The sequence below is a fragment of the Nerophis lumbriciformis genome, linkage group LG10 (genome assembly GCF_033978685.3).
Source record: "Nerophis lumbriciformis linkage group LG10, RoL_Nlum_v2.1, whole genome shotgun sequence".
Classification (NCBI taxonomy): Eukaryota; Metazoa; Chordata; class Actinopteri; order Syngnathiformes; family Syngnathidae; genus Nerophis; species Nerophis lumbriciformis.
In genome coordinates, this window is record NC_084557.2 from 15,879,951 (window position 1) to 15,893,366 (window position 13,416).

The following is a 13,416-nucleotide window of genomic DNA, read 5'->3' on the forward strand; positions in this document are numbered from 1 at the left end:
GAGATGAAATAGTCTTGTGATTTTTTTCCCCACACATACATATATTGCGCTCTACTACGGTATCGAGCACTATTTTTTGGATAACCTTATTAAGACATATATATATATATATATATATACATATATATATATATATATATATATATATTTTTTTTTTTTTTAGCCTTTATTTAACCAGGTAAAATCTCATTGACATCAAAGATCTCTTTTCCAAGGGAGACCTGGCCAAGAGGGCAGCAGCAAGGTTACATTTAAAACAGTAAACAACACATAAAACATCACATTTACAACATTAAAACTTGCTCACATAACACATGTGCATACAGACAAGGTAGACTGCAATCCTTTCACAGAAGCTTTAAACTCATTTAATGTAACAAGGGTTTGAAGTTGACGATTCGATTGTAGGTTATTCCAAGCCTTCGGTGCTAAAAACGTAAATGCTTTATTGCCCAGTTCAGTTCGATTGTAGGTTATTCCAAGCCTTCGGTGCTGAAAACCTAAATGTTTTCTTGCCCAGTTCAGTTCTTACTTTGGGGACGACAAATTGCAGAACATTCATTGAACGAAGATTGTGGACTAAGATTTTAACTGAACAAAAAAGTACCTCGACTTACAAATTGGTTCTGTGACAGAGCTCTTAACTCAAAACACTTCTATCTCAAATCAATGTCGCCCATTGAAATGAATTGAAATCAGTTTATTTGATGCTTGCCCGCCCCCCCAAAACAGCACAGTTTTAACATGTCATGAGGTGACGTGAATTATATATAATAGCGTTTTTCTCTAGTGACTCAAAGCGCTTTACATAGTGAAACCCATTATCTAAGTTACATTTAAACCAGTGTGGGTGGCACTGTGGGAGCAGGTGGGTAAAGTGTCTTGCCCAAGGACACAAGGGCAGTGACTAGGATGGTGGAAGAGGGGATCGAACCTGGAACCCTCAAGTTGCTGGCACGGCCGCTCTACAAGAAATATTGTAAGAAAAACAATACAATAGAATGTCCTACAAAAAACTACAGCAGTTTTATAAAGTAGTGTTACAAAAAAATTAGGAGTATTTCATTTATGTTCAAGGGGCGGCGTGGCTCAGTTGGGAGAGCGGCCGTGCTAGCAATCTGAGGGTTCTGGGATTTTGCTATTCTGGGTTCAATTCCCGCTTCCGCCAACCGAGTCACTGCCGTTGTGTCCTTTTACCCACCTGCTCCGAGTGCCACCCACACTGGTTTAAATGTAACTTAGATAATGGGTTTCACTGTGTAAAACATTTTGAGTCACTAGAGAAAAGCGCTATATAAATGCAATTTACTTCACTTCACTTGGATGACATTAAACTCATTCTGCTTCAGTATGATGCAGACTAGCAGTGATACGCTTGAGTTTCTTCACCAAGTGTTGGATCAGTCAATGTCTTTGGAAGGTCACTGTCGTCAACCGACCAAAAACTGTTTTTATCATCTCAGAAATATTTCTAAAGTGAGAAATTTGTTGTCAAAATTGATCTCGAAATGATCATTCACACGTTCATTTCGTCTCGTATTAACTATTGCAATTCTCTCTTCAACCTTTTCAACAAGTCAACGCTAAAGAGACTTCAGACGGTAGAAAATGTGGCTGCCAGACTTTTGACCGGTGCACCCAGAACAGCCCATATTACCCCCATTTTATCCAGTCTTCATTGGCTTCCAGTTAAATTCCTTGAGTTTAAAATTTTAGTCCTGACATTCTGTGCATTGCATGGTGGGGCCCCTCAGTACATCACTGACTTGTTATGCCCCTACTCCTCTGGGCGCAGCCTCCAGTCTTCAGGCCAGGGTCTTCTAAAGATCCCGAAAACTTGTTTTATAACCCGTGGAGACCTGGCATTCCAGGCTATAGCTCCCGGACTCTGGAACAATTTGCACCAGTCCCTCCGTGATCTTGACAGTGTTGAAACTTTTAAGAAACATTTGAAAACTTCTCTTTTTAGTAAAGCTTTTAGTTAATGCACCTTTTAACTATCATTTTTAATCACCTTTGTATCCTTTTTATGATGTTGCCCCTGTTGTTTTAAATTGAATTGTTGTTTTACTTTACCTATGTTTTGTACAGCGCTTTGTGATTTTATCTGTGAAAAGCGCTTTATACATAAAATCGACTTACTTACTTACTTACAAGTTGACTACACACTCAGTGAAGTGTTGGATTCAAGGAATATCATCCACTTTTTCTCAGCGCTGTTTTTTACACTCAATCTCTTCCTTTCCATTGTTAGAAAACAAAGTTATGTCCATCTCTAGCTATAAGGTAATGCTAGCGAGTAAGACCAGATGTTTTGGTCGGATTTTAAAGTGTTTACTGTGACATTTGAGTCTAAATACTAGCTATAAATAATAATATGATAATAAAACAATAGAAAGAAAGTGAAAAAAAACAACTTCTGTCTTCTTGTCTCTCATAATGATTGTGAACAATAGGCAACATTTTTAAAAAGTGCAATTCCCCTTTAAGAAGCGTCGTTAGAATGCCATCTACTGTACGTAGTTGTAACGACAAGCTACAATCAGACAGTTCCATTATGTCTTCATGATTAAGGGCGTAAAAACTAGCCCCAAATCTCTCTGTGGCCGTTCAGATGTATTTGTGGCGGATCACCACATATCTTGGTATCAATGCTATCGATTATTGAATCAATCCACCCACCCCCTATTGAACTTCTAAGTATTCAAATATGTACTCTATGCCGTGTAAAAGGCTCCAGAAAAACTCTCACGGTTCATTGGAGCCACAGGCAAGTCTAATGTCGTTGTGGCTTGTGCAGCCCTTTGAGACACTCGTGATTTAGGGCTACATAAGTAAACATTGATTGATTGATTGATAATTATAGCATTGTTGTGTTTGTGTACAGACTCAAAAGGGAATCCCAGAAACACCACCAACAGCAAGGGGAAAAAACGAAGACCAAATTCCAAGGACTTGCCAACCACACTGAAAACAAATGACGTTTTATTTTTGGACTTCATCAAACGCTGCCTCACGTAAGTTCCCTCTCTTTCTTCTGATTTTATGTGGGAACAAATACAAAGTAACAACCACTGCATGGTGACTGTATTCATGTATTGTTTCCTTTTAGCTGGGATCCAACCAAACGGATGACGCCCATTGAGGGTTTACAGCATGACTGGATCCTGGAGGGGAATTTCAACAAGGTGAGGCCCAGAACTAAACCATCAGTGAAGAAGCAGACTGCCAATGTGAGCACTACAAGGAGCAACGGTGAACAGGATTACAGCCAACAAGCTCATGGCAAATCTGGTGAGTAATATTCATAAACACTCCAAAGTGGAACCTCTAAAGTCAAACAAACACTGAAACGAACCTTATGAGACCTTCGTTAAAACTATTAACTCTAGGTAGTCGTCGTCACTTGTTAAAAACAAGGTAAAGATTTTTTTGTTTCAATGGCTGACATCTTTTTACACTTAAAACAAAGTTTTGACACCACCTTCGTTTTCTCGTTCATCATTAAAGACGTCCAAATACTACAGTGGTAAGCTTATTTTTACACTTGTATAACAGACAGCAATATGTCTTCAAATCTATATTGCGGTGTATATTACAACCTCCTGCGATAACAATATGTATATTACAATATATTATTTGGAATATAAATTACATATAATTATTTCAAACAGCTGACAAAGGCTCCTAATTTGGCTGTTGATGTATGCTGAAAAATATTTCCATTTCCTGTTGTATTATTTTCTCAAAACTTATATAAATCTACTTAATAATTTACTTTTAATATCTGGTTACTTTATGTTGTAACCTGGTTCTATTCACACTTGTATTCAAATTTAATTATTTTTTTAATTATTTTTTTATTTTTCATTTATTTATTTATATCAGGCAATGACATAAAGAAGTACAAGTTGACAAAACATAATAATATAAATTAATATAGTGCATAATTGTCCAGTTTTGCCTGAAAGGGAGTGGGAAGAAGATAATTTATTTAATCCCACCCCCAGTTCTCCATTCAGTGATTATCACTCATTCTTCTGTTGTTTGGATATTTAACATTAGTTGTGGGTGATACTACAAATTTGCGTATTAATCCAATACCAAGTAGTTACAGGGGCAGTATTGGACATGCCAATGCTGATACTGGTACTTTAAATTTTCAAGTCATTCTAATCACAATTATAATCAGATAACAACACAGGATGGCATTGTGACAATAGCAATTATATATTTAAATTATTTCCTTATTCCCTTTTATTACATACAATATGTTGAGCAAAATAAAGTCAATAGTGCAACAAACTAAACAAAAAATATGATTTAAATACTTTGGTTTTGCCATTAAATTCCTCCTGTGTCCACCGACTTATTGTCTGAGTTTGTAAACAATAACAAAAACGACAAAATATTGATCAAGTCACTGTATCAACCATGTACTGATACTATACTTGGTATCATTACTGTCGATATTTGTATCGAACCGTCCATCTCTGTTTACATTCAGTAGCTCTAGCTTAGCGGTTAGCAAGTCGTCCTATAACCTCCTACAACAGGGCTATTCAACTGGCGGCCCATGGGCCAAGTCAGGACAAGGATTCAATTCAAAACTTGAGAGACAAATATTTTTAAAGCAAATTTCCAAAAAAACAAGAGTGCTCCTGTTGTATAGAGGAACTTGGAACACTGTAAACACTTGGCAGATCTTTGCATTGACATTTAATCTTGTTAGCAAACACTAGGGTCCAAACTTGTGATTCATGACTGAGGCGTTCCTCAAGGCACACCTTTAAGTCCTCTCCTTTATGGCAGTTACAATTGTTTTTCATAATATAATTTATGTAACTAAGGTGTTGCTGTAGCCTGTTTACTTCATATGCAGTCAGTAGTCATTTAATCAATGTCTTTAGTTATACTAGTGATATTCTTCAAAGATCCATTTTAGGTGCCCTCTTTTTAATCCATCCATCCATTTTCTACCGCTTGTCCCTTACGGGGTCGCGGGGGGTGCTGGAGCCTATCTAACCCCTGTTGCACCGTGCTGCACCCTATTTTGAATCATTTGGGCTATTCAACTGGTGGACGGCGAGTTCAGTTAAACAAAAAAGACTCACATTTTTAAAAACACTAGATTGCTGTCATAGAGATGATCTTTGACTAGCTTTTTTGCAAAAGCACCTTAAAACCACTAAAGCAGGGGTCCCCAAACTACGGCCCGCGGGCCGGTTCCGGCCCACCAGTGTACAAAATCCGGCCCACGGTAAGCCCCAGGTTGAATTTTTTTTTTTTTATATTGTTTTTTAAAATCTGTCCTTTCTAATCCATTTTCTACTGCTTGTTACTCTCTGTGTCTCCTAGCCGCTCAGGCAAATCATATTGTCTATAAATGCATTTTCCCATCGATAACGTGACATCATCGGCAAAGTGCACGCTCTTTCAGTCAATTAGTGCGTGAGGAATATAATCTATATATATATATATATATATATATATATATACATATATATATGTATATTGTTTTAACCCAATGCAGCCCCCAAGTCAAAAAGTTTGGGGACCCCTGCTCTAAAGGCTTAGTGGCCACATCCGGGGACAGCACCTTTTAGCTCTTATTTCCAAAATTGTGTACACTACTGAATTGGGGTCTTATGGCCGCTTATGTGGACACTTATACTGCCATCTGGTGGTGTCAGAAGAGTATAACATACAATGGAATTTGGGAAGAAAAGGGTAAAAATAAGAATTAGCATGTCACTAAACATGAAGTACACGTTTGTGTACTTATGGACTCAGTACATCATATCAAAAGATGATTCTTGGTTTTTATTCTAATTAGGGTCCAATAAGCCCAAATAGCAAAGAGAAATTAAAAAAAAGCATGTAAACAAACAGCTTGGGCCTTAAGAGGTTAAAAACAGCAGAGCGCTCATGTGACGGACAAAATAAATAGACCAAAATCAAACATCTTCTGTACATATGCATACATACACTCATGCACATACGGTAATCACGTTTCATCAAACATATATTAATGTTGTTGCCCTAGGGTAAACTGGGTATAACACATAGCACACTGACAAAGCTTAACCTATTGTTACTATAACAATCTACAAGGTTAAGGTAGGTTGCTTCTCTTTCTTCCCCTCCATTTTTCTGCATTCTTTCGTATCTCAAGTTATCATTACGTATATGTATTGTTGCATTTGAACAACTGTATTGTTGATAATAAGGGTAAAGTATTGGTATTGTTCATTATCAATAGCGCTATTTCTATTGGTATTTGTATTGCTCAATTTGTAGTGTAATAATGCTCACTCGCTAACTGCTTATTTGCTATTACTTTTACCATCATATTTGTACATGTCATATTTGCTGATGTTGCTCTATTGTTGTTGCTGTTGTTGTTGTTGTTGTGTTTGCTGTTGTTGTTTTTTCTCTCTGTCTAATCCCCCTCTTGTCCCCACAATTTCCCCCTCTGTCTTTCTTTTTTTTCTCTTTCTATCCCCTCCTGCTCCGGCCCGGCTGCACCAAATGATAATATAAATACATTTAATAAAGTCAAATACAAAGAAGGCAACAAGAGAAGTATCCTACACTTCTCTTTTGTTAAGTAAATCTGAACAGCCGATATGGGCATCTACATCAACTATATAATTTGCCTGAGAAGCTGGACAGGACAAAAAAAAAAAAAAAAACATCTTCTGTCGAGGTCGCTGCTTCTACGGAATATACAAAATAGGACTTATTAGTAAAGGGAGAAGTCCGGCCCCTCGGTCCTTAACTTTCTGGGAATGTTGCCTCCAAAAAAAATTATTAGAATGTCCCTGTCCTACGTCGTCCTCATCCTCCAGTGATAACAATACTTGTAAGAAACTTACTTGCCGCCATGGAGGCGAGGACTAGTTAGCCGCGAGCAAGAATGCTGCATTGCGATGGGGATGCGGCCGTTCGATTGTCGCTGTTAAATGTGCGGGACACAACAAAAATGTGTCATCAACATGTGGATAGTATGAAAAGCTCTATTGTTGGACACATTTATATCGTACAAAACCCTACTAAGATTGTTATGATGCCAACAATACAAGCCTCTGACCATCGAGGTTCCACTTTCACAACATTCTCATATAGAGATTTGCCATCAGGCAGCCGTCTAACGTTCTTTCTCGCCCCGGTACAGCAGAGAGGCTCAGCTCGGACGACAACTGTGACAACGAGAAGCTGAAGAGAGACGGTTCTGACACAAGCACCGCCTCCACTGAGCGCCTGCGGCCCATCGGGGCTTCGGCTGAGGAGGAGGTGTGCGAAAGCGAGCATTGCAAGCTGCGGGATGCGGGTTTAGAGAAGCCCGTTCACATCATCCTCAAACCTCAGGAGGAAGAGGGCACAGAGCCTCAGGACAGCCAAAAGCCGTCTCCTTGTTTGCCTCCTGCCATGTAAGGGAGTCATGTTGCATTCACTGGAAATGGGAAAACTCACACGGATGTGGAGATTGTCACCTGCGTTCCATTTCAGGAAAATGAACTAAATTGGTACAAGCCACGCTTTTCCTGCAGGCTGATGGTGACATGTTGGTACAAACACTGCCATGTTGTGTAGCGTGAACGTCCCACAACTAGTGTGAGGGTACAAAGGGCACCGACACTTTTAAGTTGACATGTGAGAGAAAACTATTTTAGAAATGAATGTATAGAATAGGTTGCATCAATCATTAGTAAAAAACAAAAAAAGGATCTTTCTTCAGTTCAATAAGTTGTCAATCAATCAATCAATCAGTATGTATATATAGCCCCTAATCACAAGTGCCTCAAAGGGCTTCACAAACCACAATTACATCCCCTGTACTGGCCCACATCCGGGCAAGGAAAAACTTCAAAAGCCCGAACTGAGAAAAAGAAGGAACCCTTGGGAAGGTGCTGCAGATGTGGAAACACCCTCCTGGTTGATCGGCTGCAATGGATGCCGAGTGGGTACAATTATTGCATTATTAGATTAATAGATAATGTAAGAGTCCACAAATTGTAATATTTTTGTATGTATTTGCCACATAAGAATGTTCAGAAAAGGTTGTTTCAACCTATTTTTTATTTATTGGATGCAGTCTTTGCTGAGTATTGAAATCCCCAACAGATCAGAAAGCTATATTTCAAAATGTTAGAAATGTAATTGTATGTGTTAGATTAATTTGCTTTCCCGAGTGTAAAAGTGTGTATACAATACAAGCTGAGCCAAAACTATTTTTATGGTAAGACATGATAAGATAGCGTGCACCTTTTTAACTGGATCGCAAACAATTGTATTTTTTTGTTTTAGCAAATGTTTCATATATGATTAGTAAACTGTGTGTGTATTTGTATTGAAGTTAAAGTACAATATATATTTCTGTTGTTGTCTCCTATACATTTGTGCTACAGATACAGAGGAGTTATATATGAAAATATTTTCAATGTCTGTGTTTCCAGTATTTTTACATTAGAAAGAACAAGCAAAAAGACAATCTTAGTTTTGTGCCTTGCAGTATTAGAGATCTTGCACTTTACTGATGTGTGCGTACATCTGGACTACTGCAGGATTCTTAGTGTTGTGTAATATATGGAATCTCCCTACTCTCTGTTCCACCGTAAAGACCTCCTGATATGCTTATTTATCTGTATTTATATCAATTATTTTTCATCCTGCATTGCCATTAGTTTGAATTCAAGCTGACACTAGTGTCCTTAGTGACAATCATAACAGCCATTAGAGATTTTAAAAGAATGAACATTGAAGACACAATATGAATATGAAGTGAATCATTTTATCTTTGTCATGTATTTAAATGTTGAAATAAAATGGGTTTTTTTTAATATTTCTGCGACGAGGAACTGAATTATATCATTTTTTTATCTTCATAACTATTTTTAGAGGCGTAAACTAATTAAAAATAGCTACGTTTAGCGGAACATTTTTTTAATAATACAGGATACAGGGAAATATATTATTTGTATTATTTGTATTAAATGTATATGTTCTTCCTACTCATAGGTAATAGTTGTCACATTTTTAAAAGTATATTTTTCAACATTTTGGGGCTAAATTATACATTTTCAAGCATAAAAATGGCTAAACAAACTAAAACTATCATTACTACTGTAGTATTGGCCACTAGAGGAGACCAAACCAATCAGAGAGTGCTGTTCAGTATTGTTGCCACTGATTGGCTCAGCCTGAGGAAGCATTACTATAGTGCACTAAAACTGCTAGTTTGAAACGGGTTTTCATTGAGGGCCACATCGCAGTTATGGCTGCCATCGGGGGGCCACTTGGGACAACAAATATAATATGAATTTGCCTTTGCATTTTATTATTTATTTATATATATATATATATATATATATATATATATATATATATATATATATATATATATATACATATACATATATATATATATATATATATATACATATACATATATATATATATATACATACATATACATATACATATACATATATATATTTATATATATATATATATACATACATATGGACAAGCAGTAGAAAATGGATGGATGGATATATATATATTTTTTTTTTTAAAGATGTAGATCATTTTACAGTTAAAAGCTGGTAACTAGGTCAGTAGAATTTACCGTAAAAAATACAGCGCTTTTTACAACATATTACGGTAAATAGAAAACAAGTAGCATTGTTTTTGTTAGGAAAAAATGGCAGGTTAGTCGCCAGAATTTTACTGTACACCTGTGGTGGTTTTACAACATATTACTGTATTACAGTACCACTGTTTTTTTGTGAGCTGAGCTGCCAGATTTTTACCGTAAAAAAAATAAATTTTCAGTAATACACAGTAGAAACAACAACCATAAATTTTATGGCAAGAGACTGGTAGCTCAGCCGGCAGCATTTCACAGTAAAAAACGGGTAGAGTTTTTTCAAATTTACAGTAATAGGCTGTAACAAACAAAAAAACACAGTAAATGTCACTGTAAAATCTATTGAATTTTTTACAGTGAACAATTTGATGGATTTCTTGCTTTAAAATCATAAGTCAACATAAAAGTATTTATTTTGAATATACAAAATAGTTTGGAAAGTATGATAATAATATTTGTTGCAATATTGGATAATATTAAAAGTATGCAATTTCATGCACTACATATATATATATATATATATATATATATATATATATATATATATATATATATATATATATATATATATATATATATATATATATTATTTTTATTTATTTATTTTTTTTTTTCTGTCAAAAATCGAAAAAAGGAATACATTTGGTAAGAAAAGATAAAGTACTTTTTTGACACATTATTTCCAGGCATACACGGGCCATATAAAATGATGTGGTAAGCCAGATCTGGCCCCCGGGCCTTCTGTTTGACACTGGTGCTATATTAGATTAAAATCAATCAATCAATCAATGTTTACTTATATAGCCCTAAATCACGAGTGTCTCAAAGGGCTGCACAAGCCACAATGACATCCACAAAGAGTGTTAAGGTGATTAAAGGAAGGTTTTCATGTCTAGATGGCTCTCATATTGTTGAGAAACGTATTTAGAAGGTCATAAAAAAAATTTGCACTCTAGCTATACAAATATTCGATTTATAATTCATGATTCCTACTTCTCCGAATTTTTTTTTATGATGGTCATGCCTGTAACCAATAAAGGAGGGACTACTGTATTATTATGATACAAAATTACTTTCACGAATTGGCTATGTTAAAGTTAAAGTTAAAGTCCCAACGATTGTCACACATTGTGGAAATGTGTCCTCTGCATTTGACCCATCCCCATTTTCACCCCCTGGGAGGTGAGGGGAGCAGTGAGCAGCAGCGTGCGCCGCGCTCGGGAATCATTTGCTGATTCAACCTCCAATTCCAACCCTTGATGCTGAGTGCCAAGCGGGGAGGCAGGGTCCCATTTTTATAGTCTTTGGTATGACTCGACCGGGGTTTGAACTTGAACTCACAACCTCCCAAGTCTCAGGGCGGACACTCTAACCACAAGGCCACTAAGCCTTGTGGTTTGGCTTGCGGAGCTAGTTGTAGTAATACGCACATTTACCAGTTAAATAGGCTGACCATACGTCCTCTTTTCCCCGGACATGTCCTCTTTTGCGGGGGTGTCCGGGCGGGGTTTCTTAAATGCCTCAAATGTCCGGCATTTTGAGTTAGGGTTGCGTGTAATTTCAATGTACGTCCAGGGTTAAGTTAAGAAGGGGTTAAACAAAACAAACTGTGAAGGTGTGCGCACGCAGAAACATTCATGAGGGAGGGGCAGAGACAGAGAGCGAGAGAGCTAGCGAGTGGAGAGACAGACATGAAAACAAGAAATGCCGAAACGTAAATGCAACTTCACGGATGATTTGCGGAAAAAGTATTCGTGTTTTCGTCCTGGCCGTGACACATGGGAAGCAGAATGCACTGTGTGCAAAGCAGGAACGTATATATCTGTGGTAAATAAAGGGGCCAAAGATCTACAAGCCCATATCGACACTACAAAGCACAAAACAGCTTTACAGGGCGAGAGCTCGTCTGCTAAATTGACAGAGTACTTTGTGTGACCTGGAAAAGGAGAAGACATTGTAAACGCAGCAGAGGATGTTTTAGCATTCCACACAGTTACAGAATATAAGTGTGACTTATTTTCTTATACTGTCAAGCAGTGTTGGCGTTACCGCACTTTCTGTGTCTTTTTAAGCATTGAAATCAGAAAGGACTTTTTTTCTTTTTTTTACCTACCGCCCGGCTTGCTTGTTTTTTTGTTGTCTCGATTATTGCTTTCCGCCAGTGTTTTGTTTTGTTTATATTTGCCGGGTCACATTTTGTCCCCGTTTATTGCGTTTTCATTGGTCGTAAATTTTGATTGGCCGAAATGTTTGGTCAATGACAAACACTTCCTCAGTTTGCACTGGGACAAGTTTAGCGCAAGGTGCTGTCAAAAGAAAGACTTGATGGTAAACACTAATGCAGTGGTTCTTAACCTTGTTGGAGGTACCGAACCCCACCAGTTTCATATGCGCATTCATCGAACCCTTCTTTAGTAAAAAATATATATATATTTTTTTTTTCAAATTCAAGACAAAGTTATATGTTTTTTTACTGGTGCACAAAATGAACCGTGCATGAACATCACCTTGTTCAAAGAACAAAACCAACACAGTGCATGAACTGACAACAAATTACACACTTGCAAATCAGATGGAAAATTAGAGGGAACATTGTTTGGGGTTATCCATAATACAGTGACGTGCGGTGAGGTTGATGGCTGGTGAGGCACTGACTTCATCACAGTCAGATTTACAAACATATGAACCCTAAAGAGTATCTTATTCACCATTTGATTGGCAGCAGTTAACGGGTTGTGTTTAAAAGCTCATACCAGCATTCTTCTCTGCTTGGCACTCAGCATCAAGGGTTGGAATTGGGGGTTAAATCACCAAAAATTATTCCCGGGCGCGGCGCCGCTGCTGCCCACTGCTCCCCTCACCTCCCAGGGGGTGATCAAGGGATGGGTCAAATGCAGAGGACAAATTTCACCACACCTAGTGTGTGTGTGACAATCATTGGTACTTTAACTAAACTTTAACTTTACACATACAAACTGTAGCACACAAAAAAACACATTTAATTAAAAAAACGTTATTATGGTCTTACCTTTACTTATAAGTGTGGGAACAGTGGTGTTCGTGTTGGAGGAGTTGTGAATGAATGAAGTATGAAATCCGTGCTGCAGTCTGCAAGTGTACCTAATGTTGTGTACCTGCAGTCGTTCACGGCTCCTCCGGCGCGAGCAGTGTTGTTTTTGCACTTTTTGGCTTCTTGTTAAGTGACTTTTTTTGGGTGGATTCGGTCTTGCACGTGGAGGGTTTGGGTGTGGGCTTTGGTTGGTGTGGCGCTCCCGTCGGGGGGTGCATTAACCGGCACCAGGAGGCGGGATTACTGCGAGCCTCACACAGTGCGTCTTCGCAGCGGTTTTATGATTGCTCAGCACAAGAAATACTTTACACACATACAGTTGTTGACAAAATACACAGTACATTATATACCTCAGCTAACTAAACTATGGAAATGTATAATATAATTCATATAGCAATACGGTCTCACTGCACAGCAGGCCAGCAGTTAGCCGAGTCCGCAATCCATGTTGAGGCACAACTGAGTGACATGCCTCAACTGGCTGCTGATCACCGCACCGTCTCTTCTCAGTATTTGAACGGCAAATGTGAAAATTCAGTGATTTTGAATAAAAATTATCTAAAACTGGTGAAGTTAAATGGAAAATAACTTTATAGTATAATCACTGAATACATATAACAATTTAATTTTTTTTTTTCTTTTTACATTTTTTTTCTTTCCATGATGGCAGGTGAGGCCGCACGTCACTGCCATA

The 13,416-nt window shown here is 37.6% G+C and overlaps 1 protein-coding gene across 2 annotated transcripts in view; it reads left to right on the forward strand.

The window, feature by feature from the left end:
• The window catches only part of dyrk4 (dual-specificity tyrosine-(Y)-phosphorylation regulated kinase 4), a 29,530-nt gene extending 20,690 nt beyond the window's left edge, over window positions 1–8,840 (forward strand). Inside the window, exons 12-14 of one of the 2 annotated variants that reach the window (XM_061970186.2) lie at window positions 2,888–3,017; window positions 3,113–3,294; window positions 7,181–8,840. In XM_061970186.2, coding sequence (XP_061826170.1) covers window positions 2,888–3,017; window positions 3,113–3,294; window positions 7,181–7,437 — 569 coding nt within the window. In that variant the 3' untranslated portion in view covers window positions 7,438–8,840. Of the gene's footprint in view, window positions 1–2,887; window positions 3,018–3,112; window positions 3,295–7,177 lie in introns of both variants that reach the window. The other variant, XM_061970185.2, reaches the window with a different exon arrangement.
• The last annotated feature ends 4,576 nt before the right edge of the window (window positions 8,841–13,416 follow it).